The 15,392-nt window shown below is 41.2% G+C and overlaps 1 protein-coding gene across 1 annotated transcript in view; it reads left to right on the top strand.

The window, feature by feature from the left end:
• Nucleotides 1-15,392, top strand: part of LOC117369907 (contactin-associated protein-like 4) — a 353,019-nt gene that overhangs the window by 272,521 nt on the left and 65,106 nt on the right. The window contains exons 14-15 of the mRNA XM_033965250.1: nt 805-967; nt 11,479-11,606. Coding sequence (XP_033821141.1) covers nt 805-967; nt 11,479-11,606 — 291 coding nt within the window. The remainder of the gene's footprint in view (nt 1-804; nt 968-11,478; nt 11,607-15,392) is intronic.

Below are 15,392 nucleotides of genomic sequence, written 5' to 3' on the forward strand. Positions count from 1 at the left end.
TTAGTCCTGTTTTAGTCCTGGTTTAGCCCTGGTTTAGTCCTGTTTTAATCCTGTTTTAGTCCTGGTTTAGTCCTGGTTTAGTCCTGGTTTAGTCCTGGTTTAGATCTCTGTTCTACCCTCCTCTATCATGAGCTGATCAAATGAACCTCTTGTATCTGACAAAATGGCAGATACAAGCGGCTGAAGGAGCTCAGTCACACAGGGGGAGCTCGGAGTAGAGCTGCTGCTCCTCCACGTCGAGAGGAGCAGCTGAAGTGGCTCTTGCATCTGTTCTGGATGTTTCCTCTGTGAGGAGGCTCCGGGGAAAGACCCAGAACAAACTGTAGGGATTATGTCTCTCCATTGGCTTGAGAACGCCAGGAGGAAATGTCTGGGGTGAGGGAAGTCTGAGCGTGTCTGGTTAAACTGCTGCCCTCACAACAGAGCAGAGCCTTAGAAAAGTCTATTGATGTAATGCAATGATTATGCAATGATTTCGAGGCATCTAAAGTCCTTTTTCCCAACAAAGTTTTCAGCCAAAGCTTTTGAGTATTGGCTTTTTAATAAATTAAAGTAACAGCTATTGGTCCGGTGTCTCCATTTTGTATCCGCGTTTACAACTGTTTAAATGGGTTTCCACAGACGTTGCGTGGTGATTTGGTTCTGGACGTTATGCCAGATGCCCTTCCTGTCAAAACCAGCCACATGCGTTTTTTTAAAGGGACATAATTTCACGCTAAAAAAGTCTCCGTCCGTCACACTTCACATGTTCAACGACTGATCCCTCTCTCTCTCTCTCTCTCTTTCTCTCCGTCCTCTCCTCAGATGGTTCTCCGTTCAGCTGGTGGGTGGGCGGTCCCGGAGCCGGCCAGGAGCAGTTGTTTTGGGGCGGAGCGGCGCCGGGGAGCAGACAGTGTTCATGCGGACTTCATCAGACCTGCCTGGACCCCTCCCACTACTGCAACTGCGACGCCGACCGGGACCACTGGTACCGCATCGTTATACAGTCTGCACGACGCACAACTTTTCTTTGTTTATACTTTCACCGACTTTTTTTTTTTTTTGATCCACAAGGGAAATTACTTGGGTGCAAATAAAGAATAGTTCCTAATAACAAAGCAATGCACCTCTTGTTTATGGAGGTTATGCTCTGGCGTCATTTACATTCCAAAAATGCCACTCAACATTCTGACTGAGTGGGCAGCGTCGCTCTCCAAATGTGTTTCTTTGCTTTTTTTCCGCCTCATTTTTATCTGCAGAGCTGTTGTGTTGCTCAAATCAGCTTTATATGGCAAAATGGAAAGTGAAAGTAGTTTCTCTGGTGGTGGAGTAGATACAAACTGTACTCAAGTTAGAGTAGCAGTACTTCAAAAATAATATTGCTTAACCTCCCGAGACCCGAGCTTTAATCAAATAAAATAATAAAAAAAATAAGTCAATTAAAAAAAAAACAAAAAAACAATAAAAATAATAATAAAAACAAATTTAAAAAAATAAAATAATAAAATAAAAATAATTAAATAAAAAAATAAAATAAAAATAAACAAAAAAAAAATATTCTAAACTCTTAGAAATATTCAAAATTGAACATGTTCTTGTTGCTGTTCTTCTAAAAAATTGCACTGTGGCCTAAACAACCCAAAATGTGTTGTCCACAGATGAGGACACCAGGTCTCAGGAGGTTAAGTAGAAGTAAGAAGTAGTTGTCCGAGAAGTTTCTAAAGAAGTGAAGTAATTGGGAAAACTGCTACTCGAGTAATAGTAACTTTAAGAGTAACTGTAATCGCAAGGACGGAATGTTAAATAATGCACAAAATCTGGTGTTTTCAAAGAATAAATACGAAAATGAGACAAACTATATCATATCTAAAGAAACACAAATGTTTGAATCGTTTTATATTGTCGACGTAAAGCTTTTGTCGCTTGTGTGTCACTTTTTGTCACAGTAATAAGTAATAGTACTGTTACTCTGTGGGATAAGGTGTAAATGTATGCAGTTAGAAGTACTCAGAAGTGTGCAATTTATTTAAAAAGTAAATTAAACTGAGTGCTACTATAGACTGTATATGTAAATGGGCATAGCTAACCCGCTAGCCGCCACGTTCCAAACAGGAAGTGATCATGGACGCACTTCCGGCTCCATAGACTCTGGCTCCAATTCACTTTCTATTGAAAAACTGTGTCCCTTCTCTCTGTAACTGCTCATTTCGGTCATAAAATGTTTGTATTCATCGATCGTGGCGTTTTTATTTCGCCGTTTTGTCCGTAAATCAAGATATGAACATTAAAAAAGGTCACTCCCGCTAGCGTTAGCAACAGGTTTGATTGACAGAGTTGCTAAGCGCCCGCTCCGTGACAAAAACCAGTGATGCGGGCGGGAAGGGGCGTTACCTTCAACAGCGTCACTCCTGATTGGCTGTTTGGTTGCTATGATACTCATAGTCGGAATTCCAAATATGAAACTCCAAATTTGCCGCTATAATCGCTTCATTTGACCGGAGCTGAACGCTGTGGGTGATGTGGAGTCATGTGCGGCTCCATGATGAAACAATCTGTACTGAACTGTTCTGTGCCAACATGGGTCACTGCCACCGTGGCTCAGCGGGTAGAGCGCTCTTCCACGCACTGTCGTCGTGTCCTTAGGCAACACACTCCAGTCTCCTTCCCTGTGTATGAATGTGGCGTGTGACTGAGTGGCAGCCTCTCTTCTGTTAGTCTGTCCCAGGGCAGCTAATGGAGAAAATGAAGAATAAAATTTAAAGCGCTTTGAGTATCCGGGAAGGTGATATGGACACTTTGCAGCTGATGCCGTCAACATTCCCTGAGGGTGTGATTGCTAACTGTAGGCACTTCTCTGTCTGAGGCGTTGTTAGGCTTTATTTAAGGTTTTAACTGACCCATAATCCTACAAAAAAAACCCCAATAAAAACAATAATAAACAATATATGTATAAAACAGACAGGCAGACACCATGAACAGTCGTTTTGATCTTGAAAATGTATTTTTGTATTGTATTTTTGGATGTGTGTTTGCTAATAGTGCACAGTACCACCATGGAAACTGCTGGACTTTCCCATTCGCCATAGACGTACAACACGAACACCCCCAGCGCGACGTCACTGCGGAGTATCAATATAAATACAAGGCATTAATAATATGTAATAAAACGGTATTTGTTCAAATTTCATTAAAATTTGACTGAAGTAATGTGTGATTAAAAGAACAACAACTATTCGCAGCGTTTGCAGATCAACATTTCTCAGTTATTCGCTGAATTTCTCATTATTATTTGACTCATCGCTCTCTCCGTCTCTGTAAATGTGATAAGTCAAACCAGGACCGCTCCCTCGACGTCCCGTTTGCATCGTGAAAACTGCCGCCGAGGCCGAAAATCCTCGAGGACTCGGTGAACTTGTTATAGAACACGGCCTACATCATAATAACCACCACCACAAAAGTAAAGCCCAGTGGAGGACTCAAACTTTCAATTTCGTTTTAATTACAAAAAGCTAATATGCCTCCATGTCGGTGCTGTGTACCGGCTCTGGGGACTTTTAGCACGTTTTGCACACTCGTCCTCTCCGCACACGGGTAATTACCACAGACTAAACAAGATTTCAATTAGCCAATTTGTTTTGAGCACATCTCTGAGAAGGCGTATTGTTTTTGTGCATAATTCCTCGGCTTTCATCATAAAAACAGCCTCTTCTTCTCTTCCAGCCTGCTCTTAAATGTGTTTACTCCGATCGGATTTGGGTCACGTTTCTTCATTTTGCGCGGTTTGGCTGTTTTTAGTTACCTGTTTGTATGTTTCATCAGATTCTCCGCTCTCGTCGTCTCACGTTTAGCTAAAAAAACAATTGAAATGTGCAGAAATTGAGCTTAAACAAGATTTGAGAGAAGAGAGCGGACATGTAACGCTGTTGATGATGTAAATAAATGTATTAAAAGTCCAAAAGTGTTACCGAAAACATACAATTAACTGACAGTGGCTCAGTCGGTAGAGCGTTCGTCCACTGATCCTTGCGGCAAGAGACTTAAACCCACCCACGTACACAATAGACTGTACACATAAGTGGACATAGCTAACGTGCTAGCCGCCACGTTTCAAATAGGAAATGAGCGTTGGCGCGGTCAGACTTGTAATTTTGGTCTTAAATGTTCGTATTAACCCGCTCTGGTCCGATCCCGGTGTTTTTATTTCGCCGTCGTGTCCGTAAATCGAGATATGAACATTAAAAAGAGACAAATCAGGCACCGTCTTTTCCTGAGGTTGCTCCCGCTAGCGTTAGCAACAGGTTTGATTGACAGCGTTGCTAAGTGCCCGCTCCCTCCTAAACCAGCGGTGCGGGCAGAAAGGGGCGTTACTTTCAACAGCCTCACTCCGGATTGGCTCTTTGGTTGCTATGATACTCGCAGTTAGAATTCCTAATATGAAACTTAGCGCCAAATTCGCCGCTATAACCGCTAGCCTCGATGAGTTTATTTGGAGATGAACGCTACGAGTGACGTCACACACTTAGCCTTAGTTTCTATTATTTAAGCCACAATATGTAACTTTTTAACTGAAAGAATAGACCAGAAAAAATACTTGTTTTTGTCATTTGTGTTGCTTTTATTGCAACAAAAAACGTAGAAAAACGCATCCTCTCTGTGAGCACAAACCTGACTCTTGGGGCAGAGCTTTTTCCTGTTCGTTTCCATGGAAATGTTGTTCCTCTGGCTATAATATTCCACAGTATAAAACATATCTATCTCCATGTTGTGAAGTATGAGCTAACCTTCTATTTCATTGGATGATGGATGTGATGTGCCACCTCCAAAAAGTCACACTATACCTACCTTTAAGCCATTTGAGACCCGTTTCGCGTGTGATCAAAATGTAAAATAATGATCTACACATGTTACAGCTTCAAACTAAACACCTGGAAACAAGACGAATATATTCTCTTAATGGACAAAAACGTCCTGATCGATGTTGTAATGTTGTTTTTCTCATCACAAACGGACCTGGAGTTGTGTTTTGTTTCATTCACGCATGTTTAACGCACAAACGCTGCATATTTAGGCCGAGTTCTTCTCTCAGAAAACACTCTGTTCCACTTTGTGATGTCATCTGGTAATACAGGAAGTGCTCCACTGTGTTTTTAAACTCCATACACCTTCACTAGAATCTTTGAGAGAGAATTTCGGTCTTGGAAACATGCGTGAATGAAACAAAACACAACTCCAGGTATATTTTTGGGGCGGTAACAGCATTCTAACACGACTTAAAGCTCACGAGAATCAATTATGTGTAATGTAGGGCCTTTATAGAGTTTTTGATCTGTTTTGGTCCTTACAGATTGCGTTCTCTGTGCATGTGCGTGTGCGCTGCGGCTCTGAAATGAGAGGAAAGCTCGCTAATGATTTGAGGGTAAACATGATCAGTCACAGAGCCACAGGCCGATCGATCGTCTCCACACCGCTGCACTACAGAACGCTGCAGAACTGGACCGCACGTCGAGACATGTTTCACTGCTCTGACAGACACTTTAAAGAACAACGGGTCTGATTCTAAATAAATGATTGCTGTGGTACTGTTTGTTGTTTATTTGAAAGGTTGGCTAAAATATTAATAGCAATAACCCACAGCGTGTGCAAAATCTCCTGAGAAAGATGAGGTATTTAACCAAGACCAAGGTGTAGTTTGTTTTCATGCCTGACAGTTTGGACTTCCTCAGCTGATTCAAACAAGTTTTGGCGCCATCTTCTTACCGGTGGAGGCAGGACGACAGCGCCATCTGCAGTTCGCCGTCTTCAGCGTCAGTATCCCAGGTGTGTGAGAGTGAAAAAGCCCCCTCGTCCCGGTTTAAAAGTCCAGCAACATCACGTAATCATTCTGAGGAAGAGCGCTAGTGAGCAGTCGAAACTGTCAGGTATGAAAACAAAACTAACTTAAAATAAATTAACTCAAAACTAGATGAACCTTACTTGACCGTAAAGATGAGGTATTACAACAGGGGAATCAAATTGAAAGAGAAACCGCATCTTTATAGGAAAGTTTGTCCTCTGCATTTGACCCAGTTTCAAACCCATCTCCATCTGGAACTGGACTTGGTCTGGACTAGAGCTGTGTATTTCCCAGTACGTCATGATACGATACAAACTTGATGCTTTAGACCAGGGGTGTCCAAACTTTTTCCACCGTGAGCCGCTTACTGAAATATATTTGAAGCTGAGGGCCACAAACCCGTGTCAATACAGCGAGTCGAATGGTGGATTTAACGCAGGTTTGACAGAGATATTGTGCCTTTAATACGACTTTTAAGATTATTTTTAGCTTTGTGTCACGATGCAGTGTGATGTTATTCAGGTTATAGAAGTAGAATCGCTTCAGTTTGTAGTAAAAAAAACACTTCCTGTTCAATTGGGTCAGTTTTGGAGGTGGCAGAGGGCCAACAAAAATTGGTCTGAGGGCCGCTTTCAGCCCCTGGGCCGTAGTTTGGACAGCCCTGACCCAATACGTCGTTCGCAATCTACCAGTCGATCGCAAGAGATTCCCCCAAAAAACGGACATTTATCTAGTTAGCTCCAATTTATTTCTTCTATCTAAACTTAAGAAAGGGTATAAAATGAGAAGCTGGTCCAAGTAAGAAACAAAAAAAACAAACATTTGATACGGAATGGGAGGAGGACTTTTTTTTCCCCTCGATATCATTTTTTCGAAGTGCGTTTGCAGGGAAAAATGTGGAGGGCATTTTCGGACCTTTCACAAAAGCTACGACGCAAACTTACAGAGGAAAAGTACCTCGACATGACGAAATGCGCTACCACCTTGACCGCGCGATTTGGCTTCACTTATTTATGAGTCAGTCTTTTTCTACGTGAAGATTATTAAGTCCAGATATCGCTCCACCTTGACTGACGATCCATATGGAAGTGTGCAGCTTTTCTCCGGACTTTGGATCCCCGGTTGATTCCATTCAGTGCCAGTCATCAGAGTTTCATTGTTCAGTTTAAATAAATATAAATAAATATATGATTAAATATGTTTAGCGATTTATAGGAGGTGGTAGATCTTTTTTGAGTAGATCCCATGCTGAAAAAGTTTGGGCACCTCTGATGTAGACCAACGCAGTGAACTGGAACTTTATTAGTCATTTTATTCATATTATTTGTGTTGTTTTAATCTGTTTCTTACGTTCCTAGTTTGTTGCTTCCTGTAGGTGTCCGACAGTGGCTCAGTTAGTGGAGTGTTTGTCCACCGACCCAAAGGTTTGCAGTTCAAATCTTGCTCCTGATATAAACATCGTTGGTAGAGCCACTGACCCACAGGTTGGCGGTGTCCTTGGGCAATTAACCCACCTTTTCTCCTTGGTGATGTAAAGCAGGGGTCTCAAACTCAAATTATCTGGGGGCCGCAGGAAGAACAGTCTGGGCGAGGCTGGGCTTATCAGGTATTCTACAAAAAAAAGCGTGGAAAAAGTGGATTTTATGGATATACATCGTTATTTGTTGAATCTTTCGCGAGTACACAGCGCTGGGGTTTACCTTCTACACACAACATGGTAACGCCGCACTAACATTAAACTTTCATATTGTCCTGCGGGCCACAAAATATCGTCTCGAGGGCCACAATTGGTCCCCGGGCCGCGAGTTTGAGACCCCTGATGACCATTTACCAAGCTGCTCACGTATTAAAAAGACAAAATGAACGTTTTTGAATTTAAATTGTATCTCCATAAAGCCCTTAACTTCAGAATACAGTTTCAATTTGAATAAGTCTCTTTTTCAGCCCAGCAGACGCAGTAGTAGTCAGAATAACTGCGCCGGTTACTATAATGTATGTCGTAAGTATTGCGATGTTACCTTACGCGAATACCCAAGATGTCCGTCTCCATATATTAACGTATTGATATTATTATTTTTATGTATTTTATTCTATAACGGTGCTACAAATGATCACATCGGAGCATGGAGTAGCAATGACGTTATACTTCAGTTGCGCAGCTCGTTCCGCGTTTATTATATCCTCATATTCCAGCGTGAAGTCGTGTTTCCGTTCTTTCCACTTTAGCGGGATGAGTCTTTTAATTACCAGACATCCTAGCGTCCACGTTTGATCATCCGCTCGTCCCACGCAGCAGTCGGGCCATCGGAGTTTCACATAATAGAGCCGCACCATCTGACCAGCGACGCTTAATGTCAGGACGAGCCCCTCGTTCCACCGCCGTGCCAGCAGGGGTCTTGTAAATTAGGATCCATTTTGGGTCGTTTATTGGGAGCAATATCTTAAATTGAATGATTTGATATCCTACACGTTTTCAAACTGTTATAGATGAGCGCCAAATAGTGCTCCATTTTGAAGCAGTGAGAGACACATTAAGGTCTCGCTCCCAGGCCCATTGTAAAGTGGTATATGGGCTGACGGCGGCTGCAGAAATAACGCCGTACGTACTCGAAACCAGACCGGGACGTACCGTAGCCTTTTTGAAAAACCGAGATCTATTTCAAAGCCTGATGCCGGGGTCACGCTCACTTTGCACTTATTCTGTATGATAGATGAGAGCTGTGTGTGTCTGTGTCGCAGCGTTCTGGCGTAAAGAAACACACCAAATGTCTTCTTGTTGTTTATTTTCTGAACATAAGGGCTACCGTAGGCCGTAACCCGCAAAAACGAAACGACAGCAGCCTCAACTCACTAGAGACAGTCTCCAAAAACAGCCCAGTAAACACAGACTGTGTAAAGAAGTGGACTGAGTGAGTGCGACGTCACCCACGGCGTTCAGCTTCAGTCAAATGAAGCTAATCGAGGCTAGCATTTACAGAAAGAGCCAATTCTGAATGCTCACACTCCTTTCCGCTCACACCGCCGGTTTAACAGGGTGAACAAGAGGACATTTGGTTTGTTTCTTTACACCAAAACTCAACGACACACCAGCGTGATTTACCAACGCGGTCAATCTAACCTGTTGCTAACGCTAACGGGAGCGACCTCAGGGGAAGAAGGCGCCTGATTTGTCTGTTATTGGTTTGGTTTGGTATTTTTATTTGAACAGGGACAGTGCACGACGTTACATTGACCTTAAAAAAAACAGGAAAGATGTATAGTGCCAGATTATAGCTAAAGTACCACAGTAAATTTTGGAAAATAGAGCGCCAAATTTGAAAATAAAATAAATTTTATACATATATAAGCCGCACCTGAATATAAGCCGCAGGTTTTTGTGTTGTAACATGTGATATTTACACAGAAAGATGATACACAGAAGGTTTTTTTAGTTTTAATTTAGGAAACGCTTTTTTTAAAACTGTCAGTTCATAATCTTTCCCCATGTCTCACTTTTGCATTTCCTGTTAGAGTGCCCCCCAGTGGCCGTTATGCAGTAAAAAATCTATAAATTAGCCGCACTGTTGTATAAGCCGCGGGGTTCAAAGCGTGGGAAAAAAGTAGCGGCTTATAGTCCGAAATTTAGATTAAAAGCATGCTTCTTGGTCGGCCATCTTTGTTAATCGCCAAAACTCTCAAAGTTTTTTTTTTAATCTGCAAAAGAAATTAAATCCATGTGATAAACAAGTAAAAAAAAAAAAAAAAAAAAAAGTAAGCTTCCAACTGTATTAAAAGTCCTTATACCGAAAAATTCACCTTATTTAGTAGTTAACTTCTTTTTTTTTTTTTTTTGTCATTAATATAGATATTTTCTAGATTTGATTTATTAACGTTCGTATCTTGATTTACGGACAAAAAAATCACGAAATAAAAACAGCATGATCACGCAGAACGGGTTAATACGAACGTTTACAGAGAGAGGGGTCACGGTTTTTCAACGTAAAGTGAATTGGAGCCAGAGTCGATGGAGCCGGAAAGCTTTAATCACTTCCTGTTTGGAACGCGGCGGCTAGCAGGTTAGCTATGTGCATTTATGTATACAGTCTATGATAGTACGAACGAATAGAACTTTTACAACAAGTGTCATGTATAAAGACATAAATACACTGCCAAAAAAAAAAAAAAAAGGTCACACACTAATATTTTGCTGTTCCGCCTTTAGCTTTGTAGCTCAAATTCTCTGTGTTTTTTTTTATTGATTACAGACGACAGAAGGACGATAGAAATAAACCCTCGTCTTTCCCAAATTGTGCCGTTAAGTGCGTTGCCACCAGCAGAGAGGCGTTGATTTTTCCAAACGGAGCAGGACGGAAGAGCCGGGTCACTTAAACTCACATGAAAGATTGATAATACGTAAAACAGAATGGTGTTTCTCTGGTGGTCGTTATGGGAAATACCACAGTGAAACTTTAGCTGCAAATTATACGAGAGGATAATCGGAATAAGACGATATTTGTGTAATTCCTCAGTCGTCCCGGTCGGTTCCATCGTAAAAGAAAAACAATGGAAATGTGTCAAATGGACAAAGGTTTTTAGGAGTGAAATGTTTGGATTTTTATCTAAGGAGAGTTTGGGATTTTGGTGAATTCACAGTGAAGAGAAGCTGAAATAGATCTGACAACTAGAGTGTGGATGGATGGATAGATGGATAGACTGATAGATAGACTGATAGATAGACTGATAATTGATAGATTGATTGATTGATGGATAGATGGTACGAATGGATGGATGGTTGGTGGATAGATAGCTGATAGATGGATGGATCGATAGATAGACAAATAGATGTATAGATAGCTAATAGATGGATGGATAAATGGATGATAGATGGATGGATAGATAGACAGATGGATAGATGGATGGATAGTCGGACGAAAGAATGTACAGATGGATCGATAGAGGGATCAATGTATGGATGGATGGATAGATAGATAGACAGACTGATCAATAGATTGATTGATAGATGGATAGATGGTATGAATGGATGGATGGGTGGATGGCAGATAGATAGCTGATAGATAGATGGATGGATGGATGGATGGATAGATAGACAGCTGATGGATGGATCAATAGATGGATCGATAGATAGGTGGATGGATAGATAGCTGATGAATGGATGGATAGATGGATAGGTAGATAGATTGGTAACTGATAGATTGATTGATAGATGGATGTACAAATGGATGGTTGGATGAATAGATAGCTGATAGATGGATAGACAGATGGATGGATGATAAATGGATAGATGGATAGACAGGTGGATGGATAGACAGATAAACAGATAGATGAATAGATGGATGATAGATGTATGGATGGATAAATGGATGTGTGGGTAGATGGATGATGGTTGGATGGATACATGTATAGATAGTTAATAGATGGATGGATTGATGGATGTACAGATGGATCGATAGATGCATAGATGACTGGATAGATGGCTCAATGGATGGATAAATAAATAGATGGACAGATCAGATTCAGACACATTTAAGACAGTGACTCACCAGAACCGTCAGAACTGAAAAAACCACGTGGCTGAAACTGTAAAACTCTATAAACTTCGTCCACTTGACAGAATTCAATTTTCCTTCCTAAAACAAGACAATATGAATCTTTCTTTTCATTTCCAGGACAAACGACTCCGGTGTGCTGACTCAGAAGGACACTCTCCCCGTGCGCTCGCTGCTCATCGGAGACGTGCAGAGGGCGGAGTCTGAGGCCGCGTACATGGTGGGACCCCTGCGCTGCCATGGCGACCGTAAGTACCGGTTTAGATTTTGTATAATTTAGACAGATTAAGGTTTATTTTGATTAAAGTTAGCTGCCAGTGGAGTAAAACCAAAAGACAGTTCAATTTATCCATTTCCAAATACAGGATCAAAATTGTCTTTAAATGTCAAAGGAATTTTGTCGGATTAAAGCTACTCCAGGGGATATCAAACTTTTTAAATCAAGTAAGTTTTGATATTAAGCATTCTGAGAACCACCAGATTGAAACCAGGTCCGAAAGTTTTAAAACAGGTCTAAAATAAAGAGGACAAAAATTTGAGTAGATTAAACTGACTCTATGGAGCAAATATTAGCTTTGACTGGAATGTTCCACTTTAGGGCATTAAAAATACCTCAATAGACACAAGAAGGCAGGCAAGACAACTTTATTTACACAATTCATACACAAAGTAATTCAAAGAGCTTTACAGAATTAGAAAGACGTTAAAATCACAATACAACAAATCAAAACATAAATGTTCATCTTAAAATTAACATTTAAACAGAAAAGTGCAGAATAAACCCCTTTCAGTCACATGCACAGATCAACAGAACTGTTTTGAGCCTGGATTTAAACTTTGTCAAAGTCGAGGTCTGAGTCACATCTTTAGGAAGAATGTTCCAAGTTTTAGCTGCAAAAAAAATGAAACACTGATTCACCTGGTTTAGTCTTGATTTAGTCCTGGTTTAGTCCTGGTTTAGCCCTGGTTTAGTCCTGGTTTAGTCCTGGTTTAGCCCTGGTTTAGTCCTGGTTTAGTCTTGGTTTAGTCCTGGTTTAATCCTGGTTTAGTCCTGGTTTAGTCTTGGTTTAGTCTTGGTTTAGTCCTGGTTTAATCCTGGTTTAGTCCTGGTTTACTTCTGGTTAAGTCTTCGTTTAGTTGTGGTTCAGTCCCAGTTTAGTCCCGTTTTAGTCCCAATTTAGTCCTGGTTTAGCCCAAGTTAAGTCTTGGTTTAGTTGTGGTTCAGTTCTCGTTTAGTCCCAATTAGTCCCAGTTTACTCCTGGTTTAGTCCCGGTTTAGTCCCCAGTTTACTTCTGGTTTACTCCTGGTTTAGTTCCGGTTTAGTCCTAGTTAAATCCCAGTTAAGTCTCAGTTTAGTCCCTATTTAGCCCTGGTTTAGCCCTGGTTTAGTACTGATTTAGTCCTGGTCAAGTCCCAGTTTAGTCCAAGTTTAGTCCAAGTTTAATCCTGGTTAATGTCTTGTTTTAGTCCTGGTTCAGTCCCAGTTTAGTCCCATTTTATTCCTGGTTTAGTTAGGGTTTACCCCTGGTTAAGTCCCGCTTTAGTCCCGCTTTAGTCCCGCTTTAGTCCCGCTTTAGTCCCGCTTTAGTCCCGCTTTAGTCCCGCTTTAGTCCCGGTTTAGTCCCGGTTTAGTCCTGCTTTAGTCCTGCTTTAGTCCTGCTTTAGTCCCGCTTTAGTCCCGATTTAGTCCCGCTTTAGTCCCGCTTTAGTCCTGGTTTAGTCCCGCTTTAGTCCCGCTTTAGTCCCGCTTTAGTCGTCTAACCCACTGGAGTCAAATACACAGATAACTCTCTCCAAGTCTGATTTTGACTTTAATTTTTGCCGTCTTTTTTCCGCTGATATTGATCTTTAGTATTGATTTCCATGCGGCTCTTTAGACGGTAACGCCACCAGTCAAAGTTCCAGGTCAGATCTGTGTAGAGGTGATCCCGGATATTTTTTATAAAGTATTTCCGAATCATAAAAACACTTATAACAAATACAAGAGAGATAAGTTTAATGTTTTACTGCGCACAATTGGAAAGCAACAGTATCTTCACGAAGACCCCCCCCCCCAACAGAAAAGTTACACAGCTCACCTTTAAAAACAGTTCTAACTCGCATTTCCCTTATTTGTGTCCAAACTGTGTCCCATGAGTTTGTCTTTTTAATAAACTGTGTTCAAAGACAATGGAGGCAGCGGGTCCGGAGCGGCTCAGTATCGTATTGATTCAGCGAGTGTGGTTTACTGTTCAGAGCCGCTCTTCATTATAAACGTCTGAAAAACCCACCGACAACAAAGCGCCGATCCTGAAAAACATCACTAAAGACCCGTTTTATTGTTCAAACCTGCTCTCTGTTAAAAAATATAAACAGCCAAAAGGTGGAATCTGGAGACACGGGATTAAAAAAAAACGACGTGTCTTAAAAATGTGAAAACTGAGCTCATTTTAAAGTTATTCCTCACTTATTTTATGCGTTCGGAGCATCCTAATTATTCACCATGATGAGTTTATAAGCGCTTTTCACATCTATCATGGTAGTGCTAATAACAACCAGCCTGCTAACAGTGCATTTCCTGTTTTTCGGACAGTAAAACGCTTTTTTATTAGATGAAAAATAGCGCATCGCGGACTTATTTTGACCTCAAGAGCTGTTTATACGATATATATGTACGAAAGCGTGAAATTTTCTCCAAATTTGATCAAATACATGGAAAAAAATCATGTTTAATTAGGTTCCAAATGAGACATGAACATGGGTTGCGCTTTCGGCTTTTTCGACTCTGGCTCCAATTCACTTTCTATTGAAAAACTGTGGCCTGTCGCTACATAACTGCTGCTGTCAGACTCGTCATTTTGGTCTTAAAATGTTCGTATTAACCCGCTCTACATGATCCTGGTGTTTTTATATCGCTATTGTGTCCGTAATTCACGATATGAACACTAACACGAGACAAATCAGGCGCCTTCTTTCCCAGGATTGGCTCGTTGGTTGCTATGATACTTGTGGTCAGAATTCCTAATGTAGAACTCTGCTCCAAATTCGCCGCTATAACTGCTAGCCGCGATGAGCTTCATTTGGAGCCGAAGAATATGAGTGACGTCACACGCTTAGCCTTAGTCCCTATTATAAAAGCCACAATGTGTAACTTTTTAACCGAAAGAATAGGCCAGAAAAAATACTTGTTTTCATCATTTGTGTTGCTTTTATTGCAACAAAAAACGTAGAAAAACGCGTCCTCTCTGTGAGCACAAACCTGACTCTTGGGGAAGAGCTTTTTCCTGTTTGTTTCCATGGAAATGTTGATCCTCTGGCTATAATGTTCCACAGTATAAAACATATCTATCTCCATGTTGGGCAGTATGAGACTATGGCCCCTCCTTCTGTAACTGCCGCTGTCAGACTCGTCATTTTGGTCTTAAAATGTTCGTATTAACCCGCTCTACATGATCCTGGTGTTTTTATATCGCTATTGTGTCCGTAATTCACGATATGAACACTAAAACGAGACAAATCAGGCGCCTTCTTTCCCAGGATTGGCTCATCGGTTGCTATGATACGTGTGGTTAGAATTCCTAATGTAGAACTCTGCTCCAAATTCGCCGCTATAACCGCTAACCTCGATGAGCTTCATTTGGAGCCGAACAATATGAGTGACGTCACACGCTTGGCCTTAGTCCCTATTATAAAAGCCACAATGTGTAACTTTTTAACCGAAAGAATAGGCCAGAAAAAATACTTGTTTTCATCATTTGTGTTGCTTTTATTGCAACAAAAAACGTAGAAAAACGCGTCCTCTCTGTGAGCACAAACCTGACTCTTGGGGAAGAGCTTTTTCCTGTTTGTTTCCATGGAAATGTTGATCCTCTGGCTATAATGTTCCACAGTATAAAACATATCTATCTCCATGTTGGGCAGTATGAGACTATGGCCCCTCCTTCTGTAACTGCCGCTGTCAGACTCGTCATTTTGGTCTTAAAATGTTCGTATTAACCCGCTCTACATGATCCTGGTGTTTTTATGTCGCTATTGTGCCCGTTAAACAAGATAT

Source organism: Periophthalmus magnuspinnatus, chromosome 4, assembly GCF_009829125.3.
Source record: "Periophthalmus magnuspinnatus isolate fPerMag1 chromosome 4, fPerMag1.2.pri, whole genome shotgun sequence".
Classification (NCBI taxonomy): Eukaryota; Metazoa; Chordata; class Actinopteri; order Gobiiformes; family Gobiidae; genus Periophthalmus; species Periophthalmus magnuspinnatus.